The 17329-nt window shown below is 41.5% G+C and overlaps 1 protein-coding gene across 1 annotated transcript; it reads right to left on the reverse strand.

Moving 5' to 3' along the window:
• Positions 1-16272: 16272 nt before the first annotated feature.
• Positions 16273-16854, reverse strand: LOC122031350 (lysine-rich arabinogalactan protein 19-like). Its single transcript, XM_042590472.1, has one exon. It carries the CDS (start codon positions 16852-16854, stop codon positions 16273-16275), a length of 582 nt encoding a protein of 193 aa, XP_042446406.1.
• Positions 16855-17329: the final 475 nt, after the last annotated feature.

Genomic DNA, 17329 nt, shown 5'->3' on the forward strand with positions numbered 1-17329 from the left:
TGGACAATTATATTGTAATTCATAATACGGCCTGCGTGCCGTTATGTGATGTGCCTACTTGTATTTTATTTTTATTTTATTTTCGCGACCTGCGCGTTATGCCTTTCTATTATTCTAGTTGTAAATTAGATTTAGACTCGAATGTAACTCGAGTTTCAAAAATTTTAATGTACAAAATTAGAGCTGTGGAAGGTCCACTCGAGACGGAGTTAAGAGGAAGGCGCGAGCAACACAAGGTGGTCAAAAGGAAGGCGCTTGAGAAGTTGACCTTAGGTTGACCATCCGATCTTCTCATTGGCTTGAGAAGATCGTAGTAGGGCCATGACTAATCACAAAAAACTTAGTTAATTACTTGTGTATATGATGCATGTTTAATTAAGTAATTAATTAGTGCCTAGCGATTAAAATTAGATCTAAATCGTGCACAAGATGCACCCTTACGATTAGATTAGATCTACATCATGTACAAGATGCACTCTATCGATTAGATTAGATCTATTTCGAGTATATGATACAACATCATTTAGATTAGATCTAAATCACGACAACTCAAAATGCCTACCATGCCGTGATACCCATCACTACCTCGATCGCAAGATGTTGTTGAATCTGCCAAAGCAGAGCAACGCATACTATCTTGATAGGGTGCGGAGAGACAATCTTGGTCCCGCCTATCAACGCATGGGTGAATACAAACTCAATTAGATTGAGTATTCCTAGTTTACTCGGTTGGATCGAGTACAACTATAGGCATTCTTCCAATGGTTGGAAAGGTAGGACAAAATCACGTGTATATTAATTCTCGGGCGTATTAGCCAAAGCTAACTCGAGTTTTAATATAAATGCGGATTTTGATTCTATAAACAAGAGTTGCATAGAGATGTAATTGGTAATTGTTACCTACCGATCATACTAAGTCTTGGGCGTATTAGCCAAAGCTAACTCAAGGGTTAGTATGATGTGGATCTTGTCCCACATGAATTATAGAATTCAGTGGGAGCATTATTTATTTAAAGGCCTAATTAAATGATTAAGAATATGATATTTATTTTTGCTTTTATTTCTGTTGTAGATTACCATGACGTCGAATACGAACACTTTCTCCCTGCGATCTGTCCTTAAGAAGGACAAGCTCAACGGAGCAAACTTCCTAGACTGGTACAGGAACTTGAGAATAGTTCTCACTCAGGAACGTAAACTGTACATTCTGGAGCAGCCCATTCCGGAGGCTCCTCCTGCCAATGCCCCGCGAGCTGACAAAGATGCTTACAAGAAGCATCAAGATGACGCATTAGATGTGTCTTGTCTAATGCTCGCGACCATGAACTCTGAGCTTCAGAAGCAACACGAGTTAATGGGCGCTTACGATATGGTTGTGTTAGTTAGAGCCCTAGAGCCAATCATTTGATGATTGTATGGACTCATTGTATCATATTCTTGTATATTAATAAAGGCATTTGTTTGGTTATTATACTTATTTGTATTAGTGCCAAATAGACTAAGTATAATAGCGTCCTTGAGTAGAAGGTTCATACCTATATCAATCGATTAGTTGAATCGATAGTGAGATGATATAGGGAAGACTACTCTAAATCATTCCTAGTCGAGTATTAACATTCAGGGACAATGTTAATACAATAAGACTAGCATGTAGGTCAGCTCGATGACTTGATCTCACAAGTCATAGATATAGAGATATCAAGCTGACACATGGGTATGCATTAGAGAATGTATACTGAATGACCCGCCATGAGAAAGTATCATGGATCGTTATATGAGTGTCATATACTTTCTCATGTGGCTATTAGTATGACTATTAGTCCTTAGACCTGAAGTCACCATGGATCCCTACATAAGGAGTTATGTACTTTGGTTTCGTCAAACGTCACCCGTAACTGGGTGGACTAAAAAGGCGATTACTGGGTATGTAACGAATTATGCAGAGGGATGTGAGTGATGTAGAAGGGATCTATCCCTCCTATATGACGGGAGTGACATCGATATTCTTGATAGAGTAAGACCACGAAGTGTATGACCATACCCAAATGAGTCAATATGAGATATTGAGCTCATTTGATTGAGTGAGTCTACTTGGAGTTCAAGATTTAGATTGGTCAGAGGATGACACGGTCTATGTCTCACATTGATCAATCTAGATGTCTAGGATAGAAGGACACTTGTCATATATTGTGTGGAGTCACAATTAATAGTCACAAGATGATGTTGGATCTCAACATTCTTGTAACTTGGGTAGCAATGATGTATTGCTATATGTCGCTCATTGCTTATGTTTCTAAAGGAGTTTAGAAACATTGCCAACATTACAAGAGCCTATTGGGTCACACACAAAGAACAAGTGGATGGAGATTAGGTTCATATGATGAACCAATTAGATTAGGTTCATATGATGCACCAAAGATTGGATTCGAATTAGACTTATTGAGTTAGACTCAATTAGATTCAATTGTTGAATGAGTCTAATTTAAATTTGATTCATTGAGTCAATTTATATTAATGAATTGAGATTCATTAAATTGAAATTGACTTGAATCAAAGGTTGGATTTAACTCAACAAGGAAGAAATTGGTCAATTTTGACTTGACCAAATGGAATTTGAAACATCAAGTTTGACTTGATGTATTGCCACATCATAAGGATGACTCATCCTTGCCACATCACCTCCACCTCATGAGGTATGCCACCTCATGGGGGTTACACTCTTCCCTTGATTTTAATGTGGCCGGCCACATTAATGAAGGGGGTTACATTGTGTGGCCGGCCACACTAATGGTAGGGTGGTTTTGATTTTATGGAGTTATGTGTGCATTCATTCTATCATCTTCTTCCTTGCTTCTCCCCTCTCTTGGCTAGAGGTTGCCGTGACTTCCATGGTGAGGAGAAGGTGGTTGAGTGAGTTAATCCAAGAAGTCCAAGAAGAAAGGTAATATTTTAGAGGAGTGTATTGTATTCTCTTCTTTGCTTTCCTTTCTTCTTCCATTCCCATCCGAGAGCCCTAGAGAGAGTGCTAGCACACTTGGGGTCTTTCTTCTCCATCCTTGAGTGCTAGAGAGTACTCCTTGTTCGTGTGGATATCACTAGAGAAGTATCTATCTTGATACTTTGGAGATCCGACACGTACCTTGGACAAGCGGGATTTTGCGAGGGCACGCATCGAAGGTAAAATGTTTTCTTTGTAGATCTACTGTAGATCAAAGTATTAAAACTCGTACTCGTGTTTTCTAGAAATTTTTCCTTGCACGGATCTACGGCTTTGGGTGATTCGGGGTTTCCGCGACGCGAAAAGCGATTTTCGCGGCCCGAAAAACCCAACAGTGGTATCAGAGCCACGTGCAAGGCTTGTACGAGTTTAATTTTTTGTTTTATGAAAACTAAAGTTTCTGTAATTTTCTGTAAAATTATGATTTTTATAGTTTTTATGGGTAATTTTTTCGTAGAAGCTAAGCACAAGTGTCTCGGCACTTGTAGGCTTCGGCTACCGGAAAGATTTTTCCAAAACAGCTTCATTTTACCCCAAATACGTTTGGGACAGTGGGCTTGGGTGCCATTAGATCGCAAAGGATCAACTCACGATGGTTAGATCGTGGGTAGGGGTACTGCCCCTAACCCCGCAAGGGGATTTTCTCCGCGATTGCACCCGAAATCGCTAAAAACGAACCTGTCGGGAAGATTTTTCTGAAACGGCAATGTCTCGACCCAAATCGTTTTGGGACAGCCTGTTTGGGCGCTGTTGGATCGTAAAGGAACCCTCGCGATGGTTAGATCACGGGTAGGGGCGCTGCCCCTAGCCCCGCAAGGGGATTCGTTCCGCGATTGTGCCCGAAACCGCTAAACGGGACCGCCAGGAAATTTTACTCGTAAAAATTGTAAAAATTATTTTTAAAATTATAGAAAATTATGAAAATATATATTTTTTAATTATATATTAATTTTGTGATAGTCATGGCCCAAAAACCCAATATGATTGGATTGTGTTGTAATTCATAATATGGCCTGCGTGCCGTTATGTGTTTGCGCGTGTTGTATGTTTTATTTTTCCACGACCTGCGCGTCGTGCCTTTCTCTTATATTCTTGTTGTAAATTAGATTTAGACTCGAATGTAACTCGAGTTTCAAATTGTAATATACAAATTGGAGCGGTGGAGGGTCCACACGAGACGCAGTTCCGAGGCGGGCACGAGCAACACAAGGTGGTCAAAGGGAGGAGCTTGGAGAAGCTGTTGACCCTAGGTTGACATTCGATCTTCTCATTGGCTTGAGAAGATCATAGTAGGGCCATGACTAAATCACAAATATATTAATTAGTTAATTGCTTATGTATATGATGCATGTTTAATAAGTAATTAATTAATTAGTGCCTTACGATTAGATTAGATCTAAGTCGTGCACATGATGCACCCTTGCAATTATATTAGATCTAAGTCATGCACAAGATGCATCCTTTTCGATTAGATTAGATCTTGATCGAACCAACTCTAAATGCCTAACCGTGTCGTGATACCTATCACTACCTCGATCACATGTATTGTTGAATCTGCCAAAGCAGAGCAATACATATTATCTTGGTAGGGTACGAAGGGACAATCTTGGTCCCGCCTATCAATGCATGGGTGAATACAAACTCAATTAGATTGAGTATTCCTAGTTACTCGGTTGGATAAAGTCAACTATAGGCATTCTTCCAATAGTTGGAATGATAGGTCAAAATCACATCTATATTAACTCTCGGGCGTATTAGCCAAAGCTAACTCGAGTTTTAATATAAATGCGGATATTGATTTTATAAACAAGAGTTGCATAGAGATGTAATTGGTAATCGTTACCTACCGATCATACTAAGCCTTGGGCGTATTAGCCAAAGCTAACTCAAGGGTTAGTATGATGTGGATCTTGTCCCACAAGAATTATAGAATTCAGTGGGAGCATCATTTAATTAAAGGCCTAATTAAATGATTTTAAAAGAATATGATATTTATTTCTGTAAATTTTCTGTTGTAGATAACCATGACGTCGAATACGAACTCTTTCTCCCTGCGTTCTGTCCTTAAGAAGGACAAGCTCAACGGAGCAAATTTCCTGGACTGGTACAGGAACCTGAGAATAGTTCTCACTCAGGAACGTAAACTGTACGTTCTGGAGCAGCCCATTCCGGAGGCTCCTCCTGCCACTGCCACGCGAGCTGACCGGGATGCTTACAAGAAGCATCAAGATGACGCATTAGATGTGCCCTGTCTTATCCTCACAACCATGAACTCTGAGCTTCAGAAGCAACATGAGTTGATGAGCGCTTACGATATGGTTGAACATCTTTGTCACCTATATCAAAGACAAGCAAGTCACTGGAAGAGGAACTCCAAAGAATACCTGGAAGATCTTACGAAGAAGAGAAATAAGATTTCTACTTCAGGTATACATGTTATAGAAGTCAACCTCTCTATTTCTTCATCGTGGGTATTAGATACCGGATGTGCTTCGCACATTTGTACTAATGTACAAGCGCTGAGAAATAGTAGGGCATTGACGAAGGGTGAGATAGACCTATGAGTAGGCAATGGAGCACGAGTTGCTGCTATTGCTGTAGGAACTTATCATCTATCTCTTCCCTCTGGGCTTGTACTAGAATTAGATGATTGTTGTTATGTGCCAGCCTTGACTAAGAACATAATTTCAGTTTCTTGTTTGGACAAGAAAGGATTCTCGTTTATAATAAAGAACAAATGTTGTTCTGTCTATTTAAACGATATGTTTTATTGTAGTGCACCTCTAATAAACGGACTCTATATTCTAGACCTTGAGAGCCCTTTCTATAACATAAATACCAAGAGGTTCAAGTCAAATGACATGAACCAAACCTACCTCTGGCACTGTCGCTTAGGTCATATAAATGACAAGCGCTTATCCCAGCTCCATAAGGATGGTATGCTGGACTCATTTGATTTTGAATCATATGAGGTATGCGAGTCATGCCTACGAGGCAAGATGACCAAGACTCCTTTAGTGGGCACAGAGATGAGTGATTTGTTAGGACTCATACATAGTGATGTATGTGGCTCTTTCAATGTCACGCTAGAGGCGGTTATAGGTACTTCATCACATTTCTTGATGACTTTAGATACGGTTATGTGTACTTAATGACACACAATCCTTTGAAAAGTTCAAAGAATTCAAGAATGAAGTAAAGAACCAGCTTGGCAAGAGTATTAAGATACTTCAATCCGATCGAGGTGGAGAATACCTTAGCCATGAGTTCCGTGACTATCTAGCTGAGTGTGAGATTCTATCCCAACTCACTCCTCCTGGAACACCACAGTGGAATGGTGTATCCGAACGGAGGAATCGTACCTTATTAGATATGGTACGATCTATGATGAGTCACACAGATCTTCCGACATATCTATGGGGATATGCTCTAGACACGGCAGCTTTCATACTCAACCGAGTTCCATCAAAGGCCGTGATAAAGACACCATATAGGATATGGACTGGGAGAGATGCCCAGGTGTCTTTCATGAGGATTTGGGGTTGTGAGGCTTACGTTGGACGTCAAGTCTCAGACAAATTAGGACCCAAATCCGACAAGTGCTTTTTCATTGGATATCCCAAGGAAAATAAGGGATATTACTTCAACATTCCCAGTCAGCACAAGGTAGTTGTGGCAAAGACTGGGGTCTTTCTAGAAAGGGACTTTGTTTCTAGAAAGACTTGTGGGAGCACGTTCGATCTTGAAGAAGTTCAAGATGCGAATACTAGAACTGAAGCCTCGATGGAAGTTGAACTGGAGCCACAAAGTGTTGTGGATGATGTTCCACAAGGAGTTGAGGACCAACAGCCAGTTCAAGTAGACATACCTCTTCGCAGGTCTGATAGGGTACGTCGTCAGCCTAAGAGATACTCATTTCTCTTGTCTGACCATGATGACGTTATGCTCATAGAGGATGAGCCTACCACCTATCAGGAAGCTGTGATGAGACCAGATTCCGAGAAATGGCTAGAGGCCATGAGATCCGAAATGGAATCCATGTACATCAACCAAGTATGGACTTTGGTTAATCCACCTGAAGGGGTAAAACCCATAGGGTGCAAGTGGGTCTTTAAGAGAAAGACTGACATGGATAGACTTATCTATAAGGGTCGCTTGGTAGCTAAAGGTTCCAAGCAGATTCATGGTATTGACTATGATGAAACCTTTTCTCCAGTAGCGATGTTTAAGTCCATTCGGATCATGATTGCTATTGCAGCCTACCATGACTATGAGATATGACAGATGGATGTCAAAACCGCGTTTCTGAATGGAAACCTGCTCGAGGATGTGTACATGACACAACCTGAGAGTTTTGTAGATCCACAGCATACTAGCAGAGTATGCAAGCTGCATAGGTCCATTTATGGACTAAAGCAAGTTTCTCGGAGCTGGAATCTTCGTTTCGATGATGCAATTAAACAATTTGGTTTCATCAAGAACGAAGATGAGCCTTGTGTCTACAAGAAGGTCGTAGGAGATATAGTTGTCTTCCTCATATTGAATGTGGATGACATACTACTCATTGAGAAGGGCATCCCTATGCTTCAGTCTGTCAAGACCTCGCTAGGGAGTTGCTTCTCAATGAAGGACTTAGGCGAGGCATCCCGCATTCTAGGGATACAGATCTATATGGATAGATCTAAGAGATTGCTTGGCCTAAGTCAGAGTACATACATTGACAAGGTACTCCTTCGGTTTGCCATGCAGAACTCCAAGAAGGGATTTCTGCCGATGTCACATGGCGTGAGTCTTTCGAAGACTCAAGGTCCCTCATATAGAGAGGAGAGAGACCGTATGGATCAGATCCCTTATGCCTCAGCCATAGGATCGATCATGTACGTCATGCTATGTACTCGACCTGATGTCTCGTATGCTTTGAGCATGACAAGCAGATACCAGTCAGATCGAGGTGAAAGTCACTAGATAGCGGTCAAGAATATTCTTAAGTACTTAAAAAGGACTAAAGAATATTTCTTGATATATGGAGGCAATGATGAGCTAGCTGTAAAGGGTTACAGTGATGCTAGCTTCCAGACCGACCAGGATGACTATAGATCCCAGTCGGGGTTCGTGTTTTGCTTAAATGGTGGTGCTGTGAGCTGGAAGAGTTCAAGACACAGTAGCTGATTCTACAACAGAGGCGAGTATATTGTCGCATCGAGGCGTGAAGGAGGCGCTTGATCCGCAAGTTCATCACGAACATGGGGTGGTTCCTAGCATCGCCGCTCTTGAGCTCTATTGTGACAACAATGGAGCTATAGCATAGGCGAAGGAAGCTCGCTCACACCAGCGGACCAAGCACATACTACGGCGCTTCCATCTCATTCGAGAGATTATCGATAGAGGAGATGTAAAGATTTGCAGAGTACCTACAGAGGCTAACATCGCAGATCCCTTGACCAAGGCTTTGGCACAGAGAAGGCATGATGGTCACACTAGGTCATTAGGCCTTAGAGCCTATACTGATTGACACTAGTGCTAGTAGGAGATTGTTAGTTAGAGCCCTAGAGCCAATCATTTGATGATTGTATGGACTCATTGTATCATATTCTTGTATATTAATAAAGTCATTTGTTTGGTTATTATACTTAATTGTATTAGTGCCAAATAGACTAAGTATAATAGCGTCCTTGAGTAGAAGGTTCATACCTATATCAATCGAGTAGTTGAATCAATAGTGAGATGATATAGGGAACACTACTCTAAATTATTCCTAGTCGAGTATTAACATTCAGGGACAATGTTAATACAATAAGACTAGCATGTAGGTCAGCTCGATGACTTGATCTCACAAGTCATGGATATAGAGATATCAGGCTGACACATGGTTATGCATTAGAGAATGTAAACTGAATGACCCGCCATGAGAAAGTATCATGGATCGTTATATGAGTGTCATATACTTTCTCATGTGGCTATTAGTATGACTATTAGTCCTTAGACCTGAAGTCACCATGGATCCCTACATAAGGAGTTATGTACTTTGGTTTCGTCAAACGTCACCCGTAACTGGGTGGACTATAAAGGCGATTACAGAGTATATAACGAATTATGCCGAGGGATGTGAGTGATGTAGATGGGATCTATCCCTCCTATATGACGGGATTGATGTCGATATTCTTGATAGAGTAAGACCATGAAGTGTATGGCCATACCCAAATGAGTCAATATGAGATATTGAGCTCATTTGATTGAGTGAGTCTACTTGGAGTTCAAGATTTAGATTGGTCAGAGGATGACACGGTCTATGTCTCACATTGATCAATCTAGATGTCTAGGATAGAAGGGCACTTGTCATATATTGTGAGGAGTCACAATTAATAGTCACAAGATGATGTTGGATCTCAACATTCTTGTAACTTGGGTAGCAATGATGTATTGCTAGATGCCGCTCATTGCTTATATTCCTAAAGGAGTTTAGAAACATTGCCAACGTTACAAGAGCCTATTGGGTCACACACAAAGAACAAGTGGATGGAGATTAGGTTCATATGATGAACCAATTGGATTAGGTTCATATGATGCACCAAAGATTGGATTCGAATTAGACTTATTGAGTTAGACTCAATTAGATTCAATTGTTGAATGAGTCTAATTTAAATTTGATTCATTGAGTCAATTTATATTAATGAATTGAGATTCATTAAATTGAAATTGACTTGAATCAAAGGTTGGATTTAACTCAACAAGGAAGAAATTGGTCAATTTTGACTTGACCAAATGGAATTTGAAACATCAAGTTTGACTTGATGTATTGCCACATCGTAAGGATGACTCATCCTTGCCACATCACCTCCACCTCATGAGGTATGCCACCTCATGGGGGTTACACTCTTCCCTTGGTTTTAATGTGGCCGGCCACATTAATGAAGGGGGTTACATTGTGTGGCCGGCCACACTCATGGTAGGGGGGTTTTGATTTTGTGGAGTTATGTGTGCATTCATTCTATCATCTTCTTCCTTGCTTCTCCCCTCTCTTGGCTAGAGGTTGCCGTGACTTCCATGGTGAGGAGAAGGTGGTTGAGTGAGTTAATCCAAGAAGTCCAAGAAGAAAGGTAATATTTTAGAGGAGTGTATTGTATTCTCTTCTTTTCTTTCCTTTCTTCTTCCATTCCCATCCAAGAGCCCTAGAGAGAGTGCTAGCACACTTGGGGTCTTTCTTCTCCATCCTTGAGTGCTAGAGAGTACTCCTTGTTCGTGTGGATATCACTAGAGAAGTATCTATCTTGATACTTTGGAGATCCGACACGTACCTTGGACAAGCGGGATTTTGCGAGGGCACGCATCGAAGGTAAAATGTTTTCTTTGTAGATCTACTGTAGATCAAAGTATTAAAACTCGTACTCGTGTTTTCCGGAAATTTTTCTTGCACGGATCTACGGCTTTGGGTGATTCGGGGTTTCCGCGACGCGAAAAGCGATTTTCGCGGCCCGAAAAAACCAACAGGTTGAACATCTTTGTCAACTGTATCAAGGTCAAGCGAGGCATGAGAGATTTGAGATCTCAAGGGCACTGTTTCAGTGCAAGATGTCAGACGGGGCTCCTGTAAGCCCATATTTACTCAAAATGATTGGGTACATAGAGAACCTACAAAGGTTGGGGTTCCCTCTTGGCCAAGAGCTGGCTACTGACCAGATCTTGCAATCCTTGCCGGATAGCTACAGTCAATTCGTTCTAAACTACAATATGAACGAGATTGACAAGTCACTGCCCGAGTTGCTTAGCATGTTGAGAACTGCTGAGCTAAACCTTAAGAAGGCTAAGCCCAACACTGTTCTGATGGTTCAGAAATATAAGGGCAAGGGCAAGCCCAAAGGCAAGGGAAAGTCCCAAGCCAAGGGCAAAGGCAAGGCACTGAAGCCTAAAGGAGGGGTCACCAAGGATGCTACCTGCTTCCACTGCAGTCAGACCGGGCACTGGAAGAGGAACTGCAAGGTATACTTGGAGGATCTTAAGAAGAAGCGAAGAGAGACTTCTACTTCAGGTATATATGTTATAGAAGTCAATCTATCTATTTCTACATCATGGGTATTAGATACTGGATGTGCTTCTCACATTTGTACTGATGTGCAGGCGCTGAGAAATAGCAGGGCATTAACAAAGGGCGAGGTGGACCTACGAGTAGGCAATGGAGCACGGGTTGCTGCTGTTGCTGTAGGGACTTACTTTCTATCTCTGCCCTCTGGGCTTGTTCTAGAGTTAGTCGATTGTTGTTATGTGCCTGCATTAACTAAGAACATTATATCAGTTTCTTGTTTGGACAAGAAAGGTTTCTCGTTTACTATAAAGAACAAATGTTGTTCCGTCTATTTAAACGATATGTTCTATTGTAGTGCACCTCTGATAAACGGACTCTATATTCTAGACCTTGAGAGCCCTATCTATAACATAAATACCAAGAGGTTCAAGTCAAATGACATGAACCAAACCTACCTCTGGCACTGTCGCTTAGGTCATATAAATGACAAGCGCTTATCCCAACTCCATAATGATGGTTTGCTGGACTCATTTGATTTAGAATCATATGAGATATGCGAGTCATGCCTATGAGGCAAGATGACCACGACTCCCTTTAGAGGGCACAGCGAAAGAGCGACTGATTTGTTAGGACTCATACATAGTGATGTATGTGGCCCTTTCAATGTCACTGCTAGAGGCGGTTATAGATACTTCATCACATTTACTGATGACTTCAGTAGATATGGTTATGTGTACTTGATGACACATAAGTCATAATCCTTTGAAAAGTTCAAAGAATTCAAGAATGAAGTACAGAACCAGCTTGGCAAGAGTATTAAGATACTTTGATCAAATCGAGGTGGAGAATACCTTAGCCATGAGTTTCATGACTATCTAGCTGAGTGTGGGATTTTATCCCCACTCACTCCTCCTGGAACACCACAGTGGAATGGTGTATCCGAAAGGAGGAACTGTACTCTATTAGATATGGTACGATCTATGATGAGTCACACAGATCTTCCGACATTCCTTTGGGGCTATGCTCTAGATACGGCAGCTTTTATACTCAACCGAGTTCTATCCAAGGCCGTGATAATGACACCATATAGGATATGGACTGGGAGAGATGCCCAAGTGTCTTTTATGATGATTTGGGATTGTGAGGCTTACGTTCGACGTCAAGTCTCAGACAAATTAGGACCCAAATATGACAAGTGCTACTTTATTGGATATCCCAAGGACACTAAGGGATATTACTTCTACATTCCCAGTCAGCACAAGGTCGTTGTGGCAAAGACTGGGGTCTTTCTAGAAAGGGACTTTGTTTCTAGAAAGACTAGTGGGAGCACGTTCGATCTTGAAGAAGTTCAAGATGCGGACCATAGCACTAAAGCCTCGATGGAAGTTGAACTGGAACCACAAAGTGTTGTGGATGATGTTGTTCCACAAAGAGTTGAGGAACAACAACCAGTTCAAGTAGACATACCTCTTCGCAGGTCTGATAGGGTACGTCGTCAGCCTGAGAGATACTCATTTCTCTTGTCTAACCATGATGACGTTGTGCTCATAGAGGATGAGCCTACCACCTATCAGGAAACTGTGATGAGACCAGATTATGAGAAATGTCTAGAGGCCATGAGATCCGAAATGGAATCCATGTACACCAACCAAGTATGGACTTTGGTTGATCCACCTGAAGGGGTAAAACCCATTGGCTGTAAGTGGGTCTTTAAGAGAAAGACTGACATGGATGAACTTATCTATAAGGGTCGCTTGGTAGCTAAAGGTTTCAAGCAAATTCATGGTATTGACTATGATGAAACCTTTTTATCCAGTAGCGATGTTTAAGTCCATTCAGATTATGCTTGCTATTGCAGCATACCATGACTATGAGATATGACAGATGGATGTAAAAACCGCGTTTCTGAATGGAAACCTGTTCGAGGATGTGTACATGACACAACCTGAGGGTTTTGTAGATCCACAACATACTAGCAGAGTATGCAAGCTGCATAGGTCCATTTATGGACTAAAGCAACCTTCTTGGAGCTGGAATCTTCGATTCGATGATGCAATCAAATAGTTTGGTTTCATCAAGAACGAAGATGAACCTTGTGTCTACAAGAAGGTTGTAGGGGACATATTTGTCTTCCTCATATTGTATGTGGATGACATACTACTAATTGGGAAGGACATCCCTTTGCTTCAGTCTGTCAAGACCTAGCTAGGGAGTTGTTTCTCAATGAAGGACTTAGGTGGAGCATCTCGCATTCTTGGCATTCAGATCTATAGAGATAGATCTAAGAGATTGCTTGGCCTAAGTCAGAGTACATATATTGATAAGGTACTCCTTCGGTTTTCCATGCAGAACTCCAAGAAGGGATTTCTGCCGATGTCACATGGCGTGAGTCTTTCGAAGACTCAAGGTCCCTCTTCTAGAGAGGAGAGAGACCGCATGGATCATATCCCTTATGCCTCAGCCATAGGATCTATCATGTACGCCATGCTATGTACTCGACCTAATGTCTCGTATGCTTTGAGCATGATGAGCAGATACCAGCCAGATCTAGGTGAAAGTCACTGGATAGCGGTCAAGAATATTCTTAAGTACTTGAGAAGGACTAAAGAATATTTCTTGATATATGAAGGCAATGATGAGCTAGCTGTAAAGGGTTACAGTGATGCTAGCTTCCAGACTGACCAGGATGATTATCGATCACAGTCAGGGTTCGTGTTTTGCATAAATGGTGGTGCTGTGAGCTGGAAGAGTTCGAAGCAGGACACAGTCGCTGATTTTACGGCAGAGGCCGAGTATATTGCTGCATCAGAGGCAGCAAAGGAGGCAGTTTGGATCCGCAAGTTCATCACTGAACTTGGGGTGGTTCCTAGTATCGTTGACCCTATTGAGCTCTATTGTGACAACAATGGAGCTATAGCACAGGCTAAGGAACCTCGCTCACACCAGCAGACCAAGCACATACTACGGTGCTTCCATCTCATTCGAGAGATTATCGAGTGAGGAGATGTGAAGATTTGTAGAGTACCTACAGAGGCTAACATCGCAGATCCCTTGACCAAGGCTTTGGCACAGAGAAAGCATGATGGTAACACTAGGTAATTGGGGCTTAGAGCCTACACTGATTGACACTAGTGCTAGTGGGAGATTGTTAGTTAGAGCCCTAGAGTCAATCATTTGATGATTGTATTATAGACTTGCTGTATCATATTCTTATATAAATAAAGGCATTTGTTTTTGGTTATTATACTTACTTGTATTGGTGCCAAATACTCTAAGTATAATAGCGTTCTTAAGTAGAAGGTTCTTACCTATATCAATCAATTGGTTGAATCGAAAGTGAGATGATATAGGGAACACTACTCTTAATCATTCCTTGTCGAGTATTAACATTCAGGGACAATGTTAATGCAATAAGACTAGCATGTAGGTCAACTCGATGACTTGATCTCACAAGTCATGGATATAGAGATATCAAGTTGACACATGGGTATACATTGGAGAATGTATACTGAATGACCCGCCATGAGAAAGTATCATGGATCGTTATATGAGTGTCATATACTTTCTCATGTGACTATTAGTATGACTACTAGTCCTTAGACTTGAAGTCACCATGGATCCCTACATAAGTAGTTTTGTACTTTGGTTTCGTCAAACGTCACCCGTAACTGGGTGGACTATAAAGGTGATTACTGGGTATGTAACGAATTATGCAGAGGGATGTGAGTGATGTAGATGGGATCTATCCCTCCTATATGACGGGAGTGACATCGATATTCTTGATAGAGTGAGACCACGAAGTGCATGACCATGCCCAAATGATTCAATATGAGATATTGAGCTCATTTGATTTAGTGAGTCTACTTGGAGTTCAATATTTAGATTTATTAGAGGATGACACAGTTTATGCCTCACATTGATCAATCTAGATGTCTAGGATAGAAGGACACTTGTCATATATTGTGAGGAGTCACAATTAGTAGTCACAAGGTGATGTTGGATCTCAACATTCTTGTAACTTGGGTAGTAATGATGTGTTGCTAGATACCACTCATTACTTATGCTCCTAAATGGGTTTAGGGACATTGCCAACGTTACAAGAACCTATAGGGTCACACACTAAGGACAATTAGATGGAGATTAGGTTCATATGATGAACCAAGAGGATTAGATTCATGTGATGAATCAAATTGGATTAAGAGTAATCCTAATTGGGCTAATTGAGTTAGACTCAAGTTGATTCATGTGTTCAATGAGTCTAATTTAGATTATGACTCATTGAATCAATTTAATTAAATGAATTAGATTCATTATATTAAATTGACTTGAATTAAATGGTTGGATTAGATCAACCATGAGAGAGATTAAGTCAAGTTTGACTTGACTTGAGAGGAAGAGGAAGAGTCAAGTATGACTTGACTTTATGCCACATTATTTGTGAGTTGGCATTAGGAGAACCAATGATGATGTGCCACATCATCAAAGCTAGCACATGTGTGTGCCATCTCATGGAGGTTACAAGGCTCCTTCCATTTAATGTGGTCGGCCACATTAAATGAGAATGAGTTACAATTGTGGCCGGCCACACTAATTCTAGGAGAGGGGTTTTCATTTTGTGAGTAATTCTCATTCATTCTATCTTCCTCCTCAAGCTCTCCTTCTCCTCTCCCTCTTCTCCTTGGCCGAACCACCTAGGTGCTAGCACACCTATTGTTTGGTCTTCTCCACCTAATTAGTTCGTGTGGATACGCATAAGAGAGTTGTCTACTTTGACAACTTGAGATCCGACATCTCCTTGGACAAGCGGGACTCGCGAAGGGCACGCTACGAGGGTAAAACTCTTTAACATATAGTTCTAGTGTAGATCTATAGGTTGGTAAACTCGTACTTGTAGTTTTACAAACTTTTATTCTTCACACGGATCCGGTGGCGGGATTTCGGGGTTTCCGCGACACGAAAAAGCGGTTTTCGCGGCCCGAAAAACCCAACAAATACCTACTCTCAAAAGCCTCTCGGAATCTCACCCAGGTGATGTTCTGCTCGCCTATGATGGAACGCTGCGTATCCTACCAGATATCGACCTCATCCCATAAATGGAAAGCAGCCAGCTCTACTTTCTCCCATTCGGAGCAAGCCATGTATAAGAAGGTCCACTCCATAGTCTCTACCAAGATTGGGCCACACTCAGATCGGTCTCTCCACTGAATAGTGTGAATCGGCATTTCATCGACTCTGCCAAAGCTAGGATCCGAGCTCATGCCACAACTATATCAATCAGGTGAGTAGGGACTGTTGCGGGAACTGGCGGAACCACTGCAGTTGGTACTACAAGTGGTACCTCTGGATAGGTCGGGGGAGGTATCCCCGGTGCTGCTGCATAAGCTGGGGCAGATGTCGCTGGTGGCACTACAGGGTCAATATAGGTGGGCACGACTAGAGGTACGGTAGGTGTAACTAGTGCTGCTGGTGCGGATGCTAGGTACACAACAGCAAGTACTGCTGGAGGAGGTGCCGGATATGTCATAGGCATGACTAGAGGAGGTGCTAGATATGTCGTAGGCATGACTTGAGGAGATGTCAGATATGTCGTAGGTGGCACCGCTGGTGGCACTGTGAATACCGTAGGAGTGGGTATGGCGAGTACGATTGGGGTAGGCACCTCTAAAACCATCGAAGTCTGTGAGCCCGACGCGCTCGCAGTACCATGCGGAGTCTGTCCCTGACCGGTAGGCTCAACCCCAACAGATGTCTCTGGCGACTCTGTTGCCAGGGATTCCAATGTCCTCTTGCATGACCATCTTGCACCACGTCTCGAAACACACTCATTTCGCCTCATTTCTGTTAAATTGTATCCTAGATATTAATACAAGTATGAAAATTATAAAAATTAACTTTTTACTTATTTGTCATTTGGAGATGTTCCATCGTTGTCTAGCCCCCATATATGACCTCGGAATTTTGAAACGATAAATTAACTTAAATCTGAAAAATACCCAGATTGACTCGCAAAACTAGGCTCAGAACCAAAAATATTGGTATCAGATTAACTTAAAAATCTAAAACACGAAAAACAGAACCCGCCAACCTAGCTCTGATACTCCATCTCACACAAACTCATAAGTTTTACAAGTTTAATAACTTAAAAAGGGTGAGATGGAAAATTAGGAAATTAGAAAACTATCTTAGAAAATTAGAAAAATAGATAATTTCTTTTATCTTATATATTCTTGGACTCTAAGATCCTCAAAATATTTTTGTTCCATTAATTAAGGGGGAGTGAAGGGAGTCAGGTTAAGTTAATTTTTTTTCTG

The sequence above is a fragment of the Zingiber officinale genome, chromosome 11A (genome assembly GCF_018446385.1).
Source record: "Zingiber officinale cultivar Zhangliang chromosome 11A, Zo_v1.1, whole genome shotgun sequence".
In the NCBI taxonomy this organism is placed as follows: domain Eukaryota; kingdom Viridiplantae; phylum Streptophyta; class Magnoliopsida; order Zingiberales; family Zingiberaceae; genus Zingiber; species Zingiber officinale.

Coding starts and splice junctions, on each gene's coding strand:
- LOC122031350 (XM_042590472.1), bottom strand. CDS start 16,854: ATGAGGCGAAATGAGTGTGTTTCGAGACGTGGTGCAAGATGGTCATGC.